We start from the raw sequence: 18603 nt of genomic DNA, 5'->3' as shown, positions 1-18603 counted from the left end.
ATATCACGTGAACATCTCGTTGCGCTAGCACTGACCTCTCATGGTGATTCCAAGAACTTTTCAAACCACTCTCATAATGAAAACATGCTAAGAGTTAAAAATATCCTGTGTGTTTTGTCATTGAAAGATCCTTGAGACTGAGACAACTACTGTGCCATGAAGCACATTGCTGCACATTTTAGTGGAGGAACTGAGTGTGAAACATTTCTGTTTGATATTTTTGCTGTGGTTTGTCACAGCAGACCAATGGAAAAATATTGTCACTGGAGTTGTGGCCAGAAGGAATAATTTACAAAATGACCCAGATTTTCTTTTTGATATTGAGAGTGAAATGACGTGATTATTATGAGACAAGCAATCAACAGCAAAACTAGTATATGTCAGTCATAACCAAGATCAAAAGAGCCATGCCATGTGGAATAAGATATGAAGAAGAATCTTTTTGTTTCCTTGACATGACAGAAATCATACACACAGAATTTTTTTCGACCGGCTGAAAAAATTCTTTGTGTATGACACGCGCGCGCGCACACACACACACACACACACACACACACACACACACACACACACACACACACACACACAAAAGTCCATTCTTAATACAGGATTTGAGAAATTTTGTCTTTGATAGTTAGTGATCATTGGTCGAAAGATTATCTCAAAAGCTATACATCAGGTAAAAATAGTGGGTAAGACAAGTTTGTAAGCTCAAAGGGGGACATCAAATGATACTACATATGACCCCCAGCCCCCGCCCCCTTGGGTGGGGTAGGGGCAACTTTTAAATCTTAAATGGAAACACCCATTTTTATGGCAGATTCAGATTCTCCATAAAAAAAGTAATCAAGTTTTGTCTGAAACATTTTTTAAATGAAACATTTTTTAAACCATTGACAGATGGCACTGAAATTAAGAAAAAAGTAAAATTGGGGAAGAACTCTGATTTATTTAGAATTATCAGAGAAAGACACATCAAATTGATAAAAAATGTGCACCAATTCTTTTGTTACACCAAATTAAGCTATTTTTGTACAAAATGTAATGTATCCTACTTTTAGCATTAGCCCGGAACAACGACATGGACATAGTAGAACGATGTTCCCATGGGGTGCTTCATTCGTGCGAGTCCCCTTGCCTCTCACAAGTTGGGGTGCTTCATTAGTGTGAGTCCCCTTGCCTCTCACATGTTGGGGTGCTCCGTTAGTGAGAGTCCCCTTGCCTCTCACAATTTGGGGTGCTTAATTAATGAAATTAGCCACCAAGAAATTGTTCAAAATTATCTCGATTTGCTTCAATGCATAAAGTCAATCATCTGCAAAAGTTGTCCACAGTTTTGAGCAGCACCTCCGTGGTATGGCTGCACATGCTCTTTGAATGCGTTTCTCCATATTGTTTCGGGTTGTGGGCTGTCTTTCATAAACAATATTTTCTAAATAATCCCACAAGAAAACGTCAGGAGATGTTAGGTCTGGTGAACGTGGAGGCCACTGAATTGGTCCTCTGCGTCCTATCCACTGACCAGGGTACCATAAATTTAAAACATTCCGCACATTTTTAGTATAATGGGGAGCTGCTTCATCCTGTTGAAACCACATTCGTTGCCTGGTTTCTAAATCAACATCTTCCATTAACTCCAACAAATCGTCGCAGAGAAGTTTTAAATAAGATTCCCCAGTAACATTTCAGTCAAAAAAATACGGTCTTATCAAGTAACCATTTAAAATTCCACACCTGACCATTAACGACCATCTGTTTTGATTGTCAACAGGTCTGTGCCAGTGTGGACTGACAGGGGACCAATATTGACAATCATGACGATTTAATTCACCATTGTTTTTGAATGTGGCTTCCTTGGTGAACATGACGTATCTAAAAAAATCATTGTCACCTCTTATCATTTCCAAGGCCCATTGGCAGAAATGCATGCATATTTGCATATCTTTCGTCATTAATGCCTGTTTCAGTATGATATGAGATGCATGATATTTATGTGCCTTCAAAATCCTCAAAACAGTTGATTTCAGTATTCCAGTTTGTCTCCGAATTGCACAATTACTCATTTTGGGATCCAGTTGAACACAGGCGAGAATGGTAAAGGTACAAGCGTCATTTTCATTGTATTTACGATTATGAGGTGGACAGTGCATGTATCCATTTTGAGCTCATTGAGTGCAATTTTGAATAATGTTTTTGCTTGGATGTTGTCTGTTTGGGAAATGATCCGCATGCAATTGCGCAGCTGCAGCTTAATTGTTATGGCATTCATCTAAAATGAACATCATATCAACAATCTCTGTAGGAGGATAGTGGGCCATGTTTCGCTAAAGAATAATTTACTTTCATCAGTTGATGTTTATGGTTCACTATCTGAAAGTGAAGTGATGTCTGATCGCATTGCACCGAACTTTATACTGAGCCATAGTTCGCAGTTTGGCCACAGTCGGGTGAGTAATGCAATTGTGAAGAGTTCCCTGATGAGATTTTAATGCCATTCCACCTCCCTGCATCAAAAACTGTGGCGGATGGGATACGTTTTATAAAAAAAAAAAAAAAAAGCTTAGTTTGGTGTAATAAAAACATTGGCGCACATTTTGTATCGATTTGATGCGTCCTTCTCAGATCATTCTAAAAAATCCGAGTTCTTCCCCAGTTTTACTTTTTCTTGATTTCAGCACCATCTGTCAATGGTTTAAAAAATATTTCAGACAAAATTTGATTACTTTTTTATGGAGAACCCAAATCTGCAATAAAAAATGAGGCTGGAGGTCACTTGTAGTATCATTTGATGCCCCCCTTTGAGCTTACAAACTCATCTTACCCACTATTTTTACCCGATGTATAGTTTTTGAGATAATCTCATCCGAAACTTCAGATATTTTAACACACCACTTTTGTACTGAGATGTTTCTCGGTATTGTTAGGTATCTTTTTTGAGAATGTATTACATCAGTAATATTTCTGTCATTATTGGAAGGGTCAGATTATGCAACATTAGGAATGTTGTTGATTAATTTTGTGTGGTGCTACAGCATTATTGAAAGATGTGGAAAGCCTATGTTTGTTCAAAAGGGTATTGCCTTTTAGCCAATTTATTCTTGCCAAATGAACTACCTTTGCAGTGGATATACAGTGACAACAGCTAAAATCCATTGGAGTTGGGGACTTACTCTTTAGATAAAAAACTGAGATTCAAGCCTAAACTTGTTTCTTTGGCTTCCTAGCCACAGAATAGTTGCTTGTGGATCATTCCATAGGAACAAAAGGAAAGAAGGTTAGGGTTTAACATGCTATTGACAATTAGTTCATTACAGATGGAGCACAAGCTTGGATTGAGGATGGTGGGGAGAAGGCATTTTGTCATGTCATTTCAAGGGAACAATATCCACATTCACCTTAAGCAATTTAAGGAACTCTGGGTGACCTGACAGAGGTTTGAATCACCATCTTCCCATTTATGGATCCATTGTGTCTCCACTGGACTCTTTTCCTCAGTGCAACATGCCAAAACTGCAGGAGTAATACAGTCCATGTCAACAAACGGACAAAAAAAAGTGAAATGACAAAAGAGAAGAGTGATTGATGACCACCTGTGACAAAGCATAAATGTTTATAGTGGAAAAGAAATTGCAATATGTCTTGTGTGAGGGCTGTTAACAGTTGTGCATGGAGGCCTAGTGGTAAAGCGCATGACTAGAAATCCAAAGGTCGTGGGATCAAATCCTGATCGGGCCAAAGATTTTTTCTTTTTTAATCTGTCGTTAAACTGGCCTTTACCTCAATGATGTGAGGATTCGTCAGGAACAACATGTTGTTCAGATTACATGTTACACTGTAGGTCCCCTTTCCGTACTAGGATTATAGGGTAGGTTAGGGACATGCAAGTTGCTGAAATGGTGTCCAATCGGAAGACTTGCACCAGATCATTGAGCCACATGATGTTATTGTTGACCACTCTCACATTTTACTGACTTTACTCCAGTCAGTGCACAAGAGAATGAAATACTGAGAGTTTCTTTTCCATATTTTCGACCTGTACATTTTAAATGCCCATCCACTCCACGGAACCATAATGGAGGACAAGTGTCAGTAGAAGATTTTCGTTTCCTTCTGACAGAAGAAATTACTGAAATTTATAGAACAGAATGAAGTAAAACCAGCAGAGGAAAATGCTTCCATTAGAAGAATCTACAATTAGTAGACTTTGAAAGCTGCAACCCATTCCATATCAAGAATCCCCTTCCATACAGCGTAGCCACATGTGGGCATCGCATCTTTAGTGGTGAGTGATCCCTCTTGAACTATATTGAGGGTTTCACTGAAGTCTTCACAGACTGTAATTACCCTCTTAGCCTTGTACAAAAAGAGATGTCTTGTGCCTTATCTCTCCAGTCACCCACCAACTCCAAGAGTCACATTGTCCGATCACGGAGGAGCATTCCCCTTGTGACTCAGTACCACCCAAAACTGGAGCAACTGAACCACATTCTCTGACTACCTCTCATTGTGCCCTGAAGTGAGGAATGTCCTACCCACTATCTTTCCCACTCCTCCCATAGTGGTATTCCGCTGCCCATCAAACGTACACAATATCCTCATCCATCCCTACACAACCCCTGCTCCCAACCACCTTGCCTCATGGCTCATTCCCCTGTAGTAGACCTAGATGCAAGACCTGTCCCATACATCCTCCCACCATCACATACTCTAGTCAGGTCATAAGCATCACCTATCTTGTCAAAGCCAGGTCTACCTGTGAAACCGATCATGTGACTACAAGCTAAGCTGTACCCACTGTGCTGCATTCTATGTGGGCATGACAACCAACAAGCTGTCTACCTGCATGAATGGCTATGTATAGACTGTGTCCAAGAAATAGCTGGACCACTCCATTGCTGAGTACACTGCTCAACATGACGTTCTTCATTTCAATGACTGCTTCACAGACTGTGCCATCTGGATTCTTCCCACCAACACCAGCTTTTCTGAATTGCGCAGGTGGGAACTCTCCCTACAATATATCCTATGTTCCTGTAACCTTCCTGGCCTCTACTTTCATTAGTCATTGTTCTTATCCATCTAGCCCCTTTCCTGTTTCCATTCTAGCACTACACACCCCTCTATTCCACCAATGCACCCTCGGTCTTTCTATTTCTTTTCTTTTCCACTATGTCGCCCCCCCCCCCCCCCCCCCCCCCCCCGTCCTGTCTAACCAACCGACTGCACCTAGCTGCCTTACCCTCTCTCCACCTCATCCCTGTGTCCCAGTATGCTCCCACAAGCAGCACTTTACTGTCCCCAACCGCTACACTGCTATCCCTCTTGCTACCTGCCCCAGCCTCCTCCTTCACCCCACCATCCAGTTGTCTCTCACATCATGTGCTGCTGCTCACAGTCTGCCCTCAGCAGCCAGAGACTGTGGTCATGTGTGTGTGTGTGTGTGTGTGTGTGTGTTGTGTGTGTGTGTGTGTGTGTGTGTGTGTGTGTGTTTTTACTTTTGACAAAGGACTTGTTTGTCCAAAAGCTCACTTTCTGACAATCTTTTTGTTCTGCCTGTCTAGTTTCTAGTATCTTCGCTGTATGGTGAGTAGCAACTATCCTTTCCATAATAGTGTTACAAATAGTAGCATATATTTTCAAGATATTACTATAATTGAACACTCCAAGTAAGATATACTAATATGTAGATGCACAGTAACCCGGGTACCCCGCGTGACAGGCAGGGATATTAACCTCTACACTAAATTTGTTCAAAACTGATAAACTAGATATGAATGCAACACATACTGTATTGTAAATGCTTATGAGACACTCTCTCTCTCTCTCTCTCTCTCTCTCTCTCTCTCTCTCTCTCGTCTCATCTAACCCTATGCAAAGGTGTAGTGGCATCACATGGTAAGCACGTTGATGACTTGGTTTTGGACTAGTGACACACAAAACAAACCCTAAGTGTCAGAAGCTGCACAGAAGAGATAAAGTTAAACATCGGTCTCTATAAAAGTTATTAAATTTCCAGAAAAGCATACAAATTTAAAATAGGTTTTAAATTCACCAGTCCTGCTACAAAACCTAGATCAGCAAGGGAGATAGAAATACAGCAAATATATGGATGAATTGGCTTAATGAAGTCGGACAGGAAACATGGCTATTTCAGATTGTCACATACAAAAAGAAAGAAAAAAGAATAGGAGGCATTATTATGTAACAGATCAGTTGCAGCCATCATACTTCCGTTTCTGATGCACAAGAAATAATTTGAAACTTACTTATTCATGCTGTTTATGAAGCATATAAGTTACAAGCATGTTGCCTAGTCTGATGAAGGTCTGTTTATTGAAAGCATTGTTTAACAGTCTTTTTGTTGTGCATCTCAGCAACTCGTCATCTTTGCTATGTGTTGTGTAACAACTATCGTTTTCGTGCATAAGTTACAGATAGGCACTTTAACATTTTCCTGTAGCCAAAGGAGCAAATTGTACTTGAAGTTACTGAACATGTTTCGTGAAACAAATTCAGCAAAAATGAGACTAAGAAGTTGTCTCTACTTTTCACAGTGAATGCCAATATAACAACACAAATGGTCAGCGTATTTCACTCTCCCATTATGACATAAATAGGACAGTTTAGTCCACAAAATTGTTCTAAAGTAAGTCACGTAATGGACTGCCAATATTCACCATAGCCAGTGAAATAATATAATCTGCATCCCCTTCGAACAATAGCTCATATGAGTTGTAGAAGCACAATAAGGGTATTACATGTGGGTAGACAAAGTGAATTGGAATAGATGTGCTAATTTTGTATCTTGTTTTACAAAACTCTGGTTAAACTAATGAAAGGGGTTGTTGTTGGTAGTGAAAGTAATTTTGACACCTCATTGTTTTTCCTAATGTAATAATTCATCTACAGGGTAGGTTTAAAATTAGAAACTTTATGGTACTGATAATTTTTGATTCAACAGAGAGTTGTCATAACCAACTCTCAAGAAATATTCAGAACTAGACACTGCAAGCAATATGGATAATTTGACCACACACAGCCCTCTGAAACAGAGGCACTCAGATCATGGTAGTCAAGTTAGTGGATAATTGACTCAACTTTAACAGTGATCTTCCTTGCCTGACCTCATAGAATTATTTCTGGGCCTCATTAAGTTCAGTATAGCGTGTTGCAAAACATTGTTTTCAATTCAAAGTAGTGTGCTCAAAATATTATCATAAAATTGTGCTTGAAAGAGATCAGTCTTTACTCTTGGAAGAGATCAAGTATCAGAACCTTTTGTCAAATGAAGAAGGAACTGCTCTTCTGTAGCTACATTGCTGGCCATTAAAATTTCAATATCATGAATGTGACATGCAATAAACGTCAAATTGGCGTGAAGTTACTACATGATTTGATATGCAAGTGATTATTGTTTCAGTGTAACTGCCTGATGTAGGTAGAATGATACTATCTACATTCTGTATACACGGACAGATAATGCAGTGGGTTTATCATTCAGAAATTACATTTGAATGTCATTTATTTGTGAGAATATCATTTTATGCTTCATAAAAGAAGGAGAAACATCTATCTGCATGTATTCGATTTTGACAGAGGCAGGATTATGACCTATTGAGATTACAGTTAATCATTTCATGACAATGCTGTTCCTAGAATGAGATTTTCACTCAGCAGCGGAGTGTGCGCTGATATGAAACTTCCTGGCAGATTAAAACTGTGTCTCGGTCCAGCACACAGTTTTAATCTGCCAGGAAGTTTCAATGCTGTTCCTGTCGGTTGCGACTCCAAGACTGTCAAACCAAGTGTAGAATTGATGGTTCAGGATGCCCATATCCAATGCCATACTGGATCTCAAGAGCCTCAGTTGACTAGTGCACGACGGGAAGACATGTTGTTTGCTTGACTATGTAGGATCCTCCGTCATGCACATTGAGTCAGGGAATGGCCTTATTTGGAAGACAGACATCCACATGGACATTGTGACAATGTCTGGAGTATCATGGACTGTAAGCACAGCCGCCATTGACAGTTGATGGTTGGAGAGACTACTTCATTGTTACAGATAGTCTACGTAAATCAGTTGTTGGCCAATGATGCCTCATGTATATGGATTGTGATAACCCTTTCAGCATCGACTAAGGCCTGAAGATGGTGCCTTGAAGTGCCGAAACTGGTAGCTACACAATAAATAACATCATAAGGACAGCTGCAGGCGTTTCATTTCCTTACAATATTGAATGGCCTAGGCCCTCAGACCTCCAGGAATAAGATGGACATACAAAAACTTGATAAATACATGGCTTAAAATCACTGTTGCTGTCAGACGTAACAGCTGTGTACAGTTGAAACCGGTTATAACAACACCGAAGGGACTGACGTTTTATGCTCATTATAACTGATAGTTGTACAAACCGGGTTTTAGCTTTCTTTTTCAATAAAAATTTCATGTCTGTAAATTTCAGGCTGCCATAGTGTGAACACTCCAAAAAGTAGCAGAAATACGGTACACCTACAGTATTTACAATGTAATAAATGGTTCAAATGGCTCTGAGCACTATGGGACGTAACATCTATGGTCATCAGTCCCCTAGAACTTAGAACTACTTAAACCTAACTAACCTAAGGACATCACACACATCCATGCCCGAGGCAGGATTCGAACCTGCGACCGTAGCAGTCGTGCGGCTCCGGACTGAGCGCCTAGAACCGCTAGACCACTACTGCCGGCTTTTACAATGTAATATTTGCGGAGAGAGACTAAAGTGGAAATTTTCTTGTGCTTATGGTATATGTACAGCAATAAAATGCCAGCAAAATGTAAAAACTTTTAATAAGCATATTTGATGATGCATTTATTTTAACGCCTGATTTGAAGCCAATAATCTGCAGAAAATAAGAGTTTGAAAATAAACATTACATTGTTGCTAAACAATGGAAAATCCAGGATGGAAGGTAACAATTTTATGAGAAGGAAAGTTGCTACTCACAATATAGAGGAGAAGCTGAGTTGCAGGGACGCACAACAAAAAGATTTTCACACTTAAAGCTTTTGGCCAATGGCCTTTGTCAACACCACACACACACACCACACACACACACACACACACACACACACACACACACACACACACGACTGCAGTCACAGGCAACTGAAACCACACTGCCAGTGTGCCAGTTTGCTTGCTTGCGTGTGTGTGTGCGTGTGTGTGTGTGTGTTTTTGACAAAGGCCATTGGCCAAAAGCTTTAAGTGTGAAAATCTCTTTGTTGTGCCTATATGCGACTCAACATCTCTGTTACATTGTTGTTAGTAATCCTCACACATAAAAAACAAAAATGGCCATTAAATATTCTATCCAATATGTTATCGTTGTGGCCTTCAGTACTGAGACTGGTTTGATGCAGCTCTCCATGCTACTCTATCCTGTGCAAGCTCCTTCAACTCCCAGTACCTACTGCAACCTACATCCTTCTGAATCTGCTTAGTGTATTCATCTCTTGGTCTCCCTCTACCATTTTTACCATCCACGCTGCCCTCCAATGCTAAATTTGTGATCCCTTGATGCCTTAGAACATGTCCTACCAACCGATCCCTTCTTTTAGTCAAGTTGTGCCACAAACTTCTCTTCTCCCCAATCCTATTCAATACCTCCTCATTAGTTACATGATCTACCCACCTAATCTTCAACATTCTTCTGTAGCACCACATTTCGAAACCTTCTATTCTCTTCTTGTCCAAACTATTTATCGTCCATGTTTCACTTCCATACATGGCTACACTCCATACAAATACTTTCAGAAACGACTTCCTGACACTCAAATCTATACTCGATGTTAACAAATTTCTCTTCTTCAGAAACATTTTCCTTGCCAGTGCCAGTCTACATTTTATATCCTCTCTACTTCGACCATCATCAGTTATTTTGCTCCCCACATAGCAAAACTCCTTTACGATTTTAAGTATCTCATTTCCCAATCTAACTCCCTTAGCATCACCCGACTTAATTCGACTACATTCCATTATCCTCATTTTGATTTTGTTGATGTTCATATTATATCCTCCTTTCAAGACACTGTCCATTCCGTTCAACTGCTCTTCCAAGTCCTTTGCTGTCTCTGACAGAATTACATCATCATCGGTGAACTCAAAGTTTTTATTTCTTCTCCCTGGATTTTAATACCTACTCCAAATTTTTCTTTTGTTTCCTTTATTGCTTGCTCAATATACAGATTGAATAACATCGGGGAGAGGCTACAACCCTGTCTCACTTCCTTCCTAACCACTGATTCCCTTTCACGTCCCTCGACTCTTATAACTGCCACCTGGTTTCTGTACAAATTGTAAATAGCCTTTGGTCCCTGTATTTTACCCCTGCCACCTTTAGAATTTGAAAGAAAGTATTCCAGTCAACATTGTCAAAAGCTTTATCTAAGTCTACAAATGCTAGAAACGTAGGTTTGCCTTTCCTTAATCTAATTTCTAAGATAAGTCGTAGGGTCAGTATTGCCTCACGTGTTCCAATGTATCTACGGAATCCAAAATGATTTTCCCCGAGGTCGGATTCTACCAGTGTTTCCATTCGTCTGTAAAGAATTCACGTTAGTATTTTGCAGCTATGACTTATTAAACGGATAGTTCGGTAATTTTCACATCTCTCAACACTTGCTTTCTTTGGGATTGGAATTATTATATCCTTCTTGAAGTCTGAGGGTATTTCGCCTGTCTCGTACATCTTGCTCACCAGGTGGTAGAGTTTTGTCAGGACTGGCTCTCCCAAGGCCGTCAGTAGCTCTAATGGAATGTTGTCTACTCCCGGGGCCTTGTTTCGACTCAGGTCTTTCAGTGCTCTGTCAAACTCTTCACGCAGTATCGTATCTCACATTTCATCCAGATCTACATCCTCTTCCATTTCCATAATATTGTCCTCAAGTACATCACCCTTGTTGTATAGACCCTCTATATACTCCCTCCACCTTTCTGCTTTCCCTTCTTTGCTTAGAACTGGGTTTCCATCTGAGCTCTTGATATTCATACAAGTGGTTCTCTTTTCTCCAAAGGTCTCTTAATTTTCCTGAAGGCAGTATTTATCTTACCCCTAGTGATATATCCCTCTACATCCTTACATTTGTCCTCTAGCCATGCCTGCTTAGCCATTTTGCACTTCCTGTCGATCTCATTTTTGAGACGTTTGTATTCCTTTTTGCCTGCTTCATTTACAGCATTTTTATATTTTCTCCTTTCATGAATTAAATTCAGTATTTCTTCAGAGTCCACATCTGCCCCTGGAAATGTCTTACAATTTAAAACCTGGTTCCTACATCTCTGTCTTACCACTATATAATCTATCTCATACCTTTTAGTATCTCCAGGATTCTTCCATGTATACAACCTTCTTTTATGATTCTTGAACCAAGTGTTAGCTATGATTAAGTTATGCTCTGTGCAAAATTCTACCAGGCGGCTTTATCTCATCATACATTTCATCAATTTCTTCATCATCTGCAGAGCTGGTTGGCATATAAACTTGTAATACTGTAGTAGGCGTGGGCTTCGTGTCTATCTTGGCCACAATAATATGTTCACTATGCTGTTTGTAGTAGCTTACCCGCACTCCTATTTTTTTATTCATTATTAAATCTACTCCTGCATTACCCCTATTTGATTTTGTATTTATAACCCTGTATTCACCTGACCAAAAGTCTTGTTCCTCCTGCCACTGAACTTCACTAATTCCCACTATATCTAACTTTAACCTATCCATTTCCCTTTTTAAATTTTCTAGCCTATCTGCCCGATTAAGGGATCTGACATTCCACGCTCCGATCCGTAGAATGCCAGTTTTCTTTCACCTGATAATGACGTCCTCTTGAGTAGTCCCCGCCTGGAGATCAGAATGGGGGACTATTTTACCTCTGGAATATTTTACCTGTGAGGACGCCATCATCATTTAACCATACAGTAAAGCTGCATGCCCTCGGGGCTGCAGTTTCCCCTTGCTTTCAGCCGTTTGCAGTACCAGCACAGCAAGGCCGTTTTGCTTAGTGTTACAAGGCCAGATCAGTCAATCATCCAGACTGTTGCCCCTGCAACTGCTGAAACGGCTGCTGCCCCTCTTCAGGAACCACACATTAGTCTGGCCTCTCAACAGATACCCCTCCGTTGTGGTTGCACCTACGGTACGGTTATCTGTATCGTTGAGGCACGCAAGCCTCCCCACCAATGGCAAGGTCCATGGTTCATGGGGGGCTAGACAATATATTTCTTCAAAAATATAATAAAAAGTACTTCTCTTTATACAGAAAGTCACAATAAGCCATGTTGTACTAAGTGATTTTTTAAATATAATGATTACATACGATTTAAATGGGACCTTCAGCTTTCGCTGTTATAGCCAATAAATTGTTAAAAGTGATGATGTTATAGACACTATAAACTGTATACTAAATTTTACATCCTATACAACCCCCAAATCACACACTAAATTAATCATGTATTCTTGCTGTTACACTGAATATGTGCTGTAAATAAAATTTCATTATTTGCCAGCCTTTCTGGTGTTGTAACTTTAATAGCCAGCATTGTAGTTGTCTTCAGCAGCATTTATATAGCTGGTCTGATGCTATTGAGACCGAGTACAAAAGTTTGAGCATCTACCAGTTGCTAGAGGTTGCTTTCAGTGAAGAATCAGAAATCAGTCGTACTTCGTCTTTCCTGAAGGCAGCTGTAAAAATTTTTTGGTGCAAGAATTGGATACTTTCTGAGATAAGATAAAACTACTTGGCAAGGTAAAGATGTCTCAACCTGGAGGTTGTTTAGAAAACTGCAGCGCTTTACTAGGGGTGCTGAGGAAGTAATCATAAGTTTCTTGATATGAACTTAAATTATCAGCTACCATAGCCTGTTGTAATTTTCTTAGTTTTGTGGTTAAGTGTTACACAGCAAGTACTCAAAGTATGCTATCAAGAGTAAGAAAGTAATTTCAGAATTCATTATTCATAGATAATTTTAGTGTTTTCTGCAGTTCTTTGCAATTGATTCTGCTAAAGCTGCAGTGTTGAACAACAAGTGATTAAATAAAAAGAATTTTATGTTGCAAGCACTGTAGGTAAATGTCCCTACAGTCTTCTGTTGCATCAATTGTGACGGTTACTGGTAATTATCGGGCTACAAGTCCAAAGGTGGGCACAATACTCAGTTGGTAGTAGGATTTTTTTTTTCTGCTATTAGTTTCTTCGTTTGCCTCTGGCAATGATTTGCGTGTGTGAAAAATACAGAGTTGCACTGTGGTTTGGATTCTGCATTAAACTGTAGGTTCCCTATAACAGGTTGAGTAAGGTAGGCCAGAGAAATATAAGAGCATATTATCAGCAACATGACCATGTGTAGTAAAACATTGAATTCTAAATTATTGGCTTCAGACTTGCCATAGGTGTCTGCAAATTTAGGAAAAGTGCCAATATGTTTGTGGTGGTGATGTAACAGGCACATAAAGACTAAGCAGTTCAGTAGGTACAATCTTTAATATGTTCCCCATATCTGGATTTAAAATGCTCTCTGGATACATTCATTGTGTTAGCTGCAGGTGTGAATTTGATGCTGTAAATAGTGCAATTGGAGATATTAAAGTACGGTGACATTTCCTTGATTTCACAGGTGCTGTTAGTGATCCATCAGACATTCAGTGAATATAGCAAGCAGAGAAAAGATGTTGCACATTCTGCTCCATTACTGGCAGAGGTATTGAAAGAAAGTAGAGTTCATATAGCTCCCAGGGTATTTTGAAATCCACCAAAACATGAAAAGTGCTACAAGAGTCAGAGGTACCTTCTTACGGTATGATGTGACATATGATGTATGTTCCTTACATACCATTGCCTAGCTGCAGAGGTAGAAATTATGTTAGCGAGAATACAATTTAGAAATCATGTTAGCAGGAATATGAGTGAATGGAAGTGAAGGAGAATAAGTTCGTTGGTACAAACCCATCAGTCATGTTATACTGTACGTACTTCCTTTTGGTAAAAGGGGACATTCTCATCTTTTTTTATCTGTAGAGTATTGTTTTCCACACACACACACACACACACACACACACACACACACACACACACACACACACACATATCTCTACTTCAGCAATGGGCAAAACATTGTGGTTTATGTGCCGTGTCCAAGATCCATTATGCACTGTCCTTGTCATTTTTTTGAAGACTGTATTTTATTTTCTACCACTGTAGTAGCTTTTTGTGGACTGGAAGACGTACTGTGAACTCATTAGTTAACAGGTACTGAAGTTATGATAGATTAATGTACAAATATGTGGCTGGTCTCATATAACCTCTGTTACAAATGTGTGCAGGTGCAGTTGATTGACATTGGTGCAATAAGCAAGAAGAAGAAAGAACATCTTCGATATCTTGCAAGAGATTTTGCAGACCTGCCATCACAAGCAATGTGTTGTCGCTTGGCAGGCACAGCAGCAACTGGGCGGACAGTGTGGCCTTGTGAAATTAGACAGCTCTTCGTGGAAGCAGTGATTGGTAGAGCATTCACTGCCACACTGATTAGTATTAGCCACCAGGTTAGTAACATTTAAACTTCCCAGTGTCCAGCTGTAGATTTGTAGTTTAGAGATATTAAATGAATGGAAGGCTGCTTCTGTTGACTGATAACAAAGGTGTATAACATTTGAAAATGAAGCAGTTTTTATTATCTTGAACATCAACACAAATCAGTATATGTGAGGTGGAAAGTGAAAAGGGGCCTCTTGTCAGAGAAGTAAAACTTTCAGTACAAGAAATAACATTTGATAATGTCTAAAATATCTGATTTTGTTTTTTGTATATTTTAGTAATTTACTTCCATTCTGTACAGGCTCATATAAGTTCAAATTTTTTAAAAATCTAACAGGACTCAATAATATCATTAAAAGCAATTGATGCAAATCTTCTGAAAATGGTCCTCTTGCCATTATGGGGAAATAACATTGGCCTGACAAAAGGTCTCTTTTCTAAATGTCACAGTTGTGTATTCCATACTTCACAAAATAGGATCTCCTAAATTTTATAGGCATTGTAAGGAGCTTAGAATAGCTTTACTTATGATGAAGACAGATAAAAGAAATGGTCCCTTTTATATGAGAGTTATAAGAACCTGCAAATGTTACCAATTTGCATTTGGCAACCCTAAAATGCCAGCTGATAGTTCATGTTTCTGTAGCAACGAAAACCTACACCTACAATACATGTTACATCTGCTGTTGCTGGTGCAAATGATGGAGATAAAAGTTGCTGTGAATATGTGTAACTGACTAAACATCTTGAAGAATAATAATGCTAACAAGATACTTCACATAACTAAATATAACCTTGTTAGCTATGTGCATTGCAAAATAGACATTAATGGAAATGAATCTGCACACCACATCTTTCCTGAAGAAACTGGACCCGTTGTGTTTCCTTGTAAAGTAGTTCCTGCAGGAATGACAAGACAATAAAAAGATTACCTATATGAAAACATCATGATCTAATGAAGAGAAGGAAAAAAGACTTTCTGTGTTCTGAAGTGGAACCAGAACCTGAACCAGAACTCAAGGCAGTGAAAATGAGGGTCCTGAGGAAGAGCCTGACCAGCCAGAAAGTCCAGAACCATAGGAGAAGAGATGAAAACACTGCTCCTGAACGATCTTGAACACCATCAGGCACAATTATTTCAAAAGCAGAAAATCAAATCCTTTGGCCAATATAAAATAGTTGATTTTAGTAACCTATATTTGAGGGTTTTGTGAAATCAGAACTTTAGGTGGTTTTGTGCCCATTAATAGCTTCAGAGTCCGAATTTGACCTAAAATATGACATAATACAGGTAAACATACCAGTAGTGTGAATAAAAGTGCAGGAAGTTCTATTTTTTTGCAACTTGGGGCCAGTTTATTTTGTTTTAAATTTTTGTACACTATAATTTGCTGTAGGTCTGCAGGGATTAACCACTTGCTATGTTTCATCAACTTGAAAAAAAGATGTCAAGATGCAGACAGGCACAATTAAAACACACACACTCACACACACACTCTTCAAGCACACACGACTGCTAACTCCAGCATCTTGGGCCAGAATGCAACATCTTGTGGGATCCAAGCAGCAATCTGGAGGGGGCAGGGAAGGGAAGAGATGGTAGTGTGTGGGTGGGGAGAGAGACGAACGCTGTCTGGTGGAGTGTGCAGGGACTAGACTGCCAACAGGCGCAGCGTCAGGAGGTTGTGGGGCAGGGATTTGGGGAAAAAGGGAACAAAAAAGGAGAAATGCAGAGAAAGACAGGCAGATGCACTGGCAGAGGGCTGCAAAAAACAAGATGAGAGACGAGAATGGGGAGGAGACAATAGGAGAGAGGGTGTGGGGACAGTACATTACCGTAGGCTGAGGCGGAGAATGTGTTGTAAGGATAACTTCCATCTGTGCAGTTCAGAAAAGCTGGTGGTGGAGGGTAAGATCCAGATGGCTCGGGTAGTGAAGCAGCCATTGAAATCAAGTGTGTTATGTTCAGCTACATGTTGTACCACAGGGTGGTCTACTCTCTTTTGGCCACAGTTTGGTGGTGGTCATTCATCCTGCTAGACATCTGGTTGGTTGTCATACCTGGAAATGGTGTACTTGCAGTGACAAAACTTCCTTGCTCAGTATGCTGAGGGTCTTGCCAAGGCTCTCACAGACAAGCATTATCCCCCAGACCTAGTCCGCAAACAGATCTCCTATACCGTTTCCCGTCACAACAACAACAACAACAACAATAACAACCCCACCACCTTGAAAAACCAGCCACAAAGGGGTGTTCCCTTCGCCACCCAGTATTACCTAAGTTCGAACAACTGAACCACATCCTTCCCCAGGGCTTTGATTACCTATCATCATGCCCTGAAATGAGGGACATCCTACCTGAGATACTTCCCAACACTCCTAAAGTGGTGTTCCATCGCCCACCCAACCTCCACAACATTCTAGTCCATCCCTATGCCACTCCCAATCCCAACCCCTAGCCACGAGGATCATATCCCTGTGAAAAACCCAGGTGCAATACCTGGATGAACGGCTGTCGCCTAACTGTGGCCAAGAGCAAAGTAGACCACCCTGTGGCACAACATGCAGCTGAATGTAACACACTTGATTTCAATGGCTGCTTCACTGCCCGAGCCATCTACATCCTTTCCGCCAACACCAGCTTTTCTGAATTGCACAGATGGGTGTTATCCTTACAACACATTCTCTGCTCCCATAATTATCCCAGCCTTAACTGACAGCAACACACTGTCCCCATACCCTCCACCCAATAGTTTCCACCCCCTCTGTGTTATCATCTTCTCCCCATTCTCGTCTCCCACCCTATTTATATGCAGCCCTCTGCCAATGCATCCGCCTGTCTTTCCCCACTTCTCTCTGTTTTTTTCCATCTCCATGCCCCCAATCAACTGACACTGTGCCTGATAGTCTAGTCCCCGCACACTCCACCAGACAGAGTTTGTCTCTCTCCCCACCTGTACACTACTATCCCTTCTCCTTCCCCTTCCCCTTCCAGATTGCTGCCTACATCCCACGTGATGTTGCATTCCAGTCCAAGATGCTGGAGCTGGCGGTCTGATGTGAGTGAGATGTGCTTGCTTGATTTGTGTGTGTGTGTGTGTGTGTGTGTGTGTGTGTGTGTGTGTGTGTGTCTTTACTGACAAAGTGTCCAAAAGCTATATGTGAGTGTCTTTTAATCGTGCCTATCTGCAACCTGATGTGTCTTCTTTATGGTAGGTGGCAAAATATCTTTTCATACATTGTTTGGTTTAACTTAAAAAAAAAAAAAAAGTCTGTACCATTTGATAGAGGGCAGTCTAAGGGTAATATATATGTAGAATTTTTGTCCTAAGTATGTCAAGTTAAACATTGATAGTAAAGTGAAATTTTAAAATGATGCATTACCTTGAAAAACGTATTTTCCATGATCAGTATTTATACTGTATATAACTCACTCAGAACAAATTCAAAATCCAAAATTTTCAACAAGAGGTTCCTTTTGCTTTCCATCCCACATATATCATAATGAGAATAATTCCCTGTTGATTAAGTATTCAGTTATGTGCAATAGATGTTAGTTTTACAGTATGATGGAAAGGAAGAATTATTTTGTTAAAATTTAGAAGGGCTGTCATATTTGCAAGCATATTGCTTGTCAGATTCATCATGACTCATAGCTCTCAGAATAAGATAAGTTATCTTCGACTGAAGCTTAACTGCAGAAAGCCTAAGGATGTAATGCAGTCAAATCAAGATCTCAGTCCAACTTCTATCTCACATGTTGGACTTTTAGGCAAGAAAAAGAAAGGTGGTCTCGAATTCCTAGTGGTAGTTTCTCCATACACAGCAGATGCTCTGCTGTTACTTGATGGACACAGTATTTTCTAGTGCAGGCAGACTGTGTAGTCTCTCACTGAATATGATTAGTGTTATATTGTTTGCTTTCTTTTGGATATAAAACTACAAAAACAATTTCTTAGTCTCAACTTCTGGATGTTGTACTGTATATTGATTATTCATACCTTTGTTATTTATTTTATCATGTCAGA

The 18603-nt window shown here is 40.0% G+C and overlaps 1 protein-coding gene across 2 annotated transcripts in view; it reads left to right on the top strand.

Moving 5' to 3' along the window:
* Positions 1 to 18603, top strand: part of LOC124794856 — a 130758-nt gene that overhangs the window by 99773 nt on the left and 12382 nt on the right. For both annotated transcript variants that reach the window (XM_047258522.1, XM_047258525.1), the window contains one exon: positions 14362 to 14583. In XM_047258522.1, the coding sequence (XP_047114478.1) occupies positions 14362 to 14583 (222 nt within the window). The remainder of the gene's footprint in view (positions 1 to 14361; positions 14584 to 18603) is intronic.

The sequence above is a fragment of the Schistocerca piceifrons genome, chromosome 4 (assembly GCF_021461385.2).
Source record: "Schistocerca piceifrons isolate TAMUIC-IGC-003096 chromosome 4, iqSchPice1.1, whole genome shotgun sequence".
Lineage (NCBI taxonomy): Eukaryota > Metazoa > Arthropoda > Insecta > Orthoptera > Acrididae > Schistocerca > Schistocerca piceifrons.
This window is presented reverse-complemented; position numbering and strand designations above follow the sequence as displayed.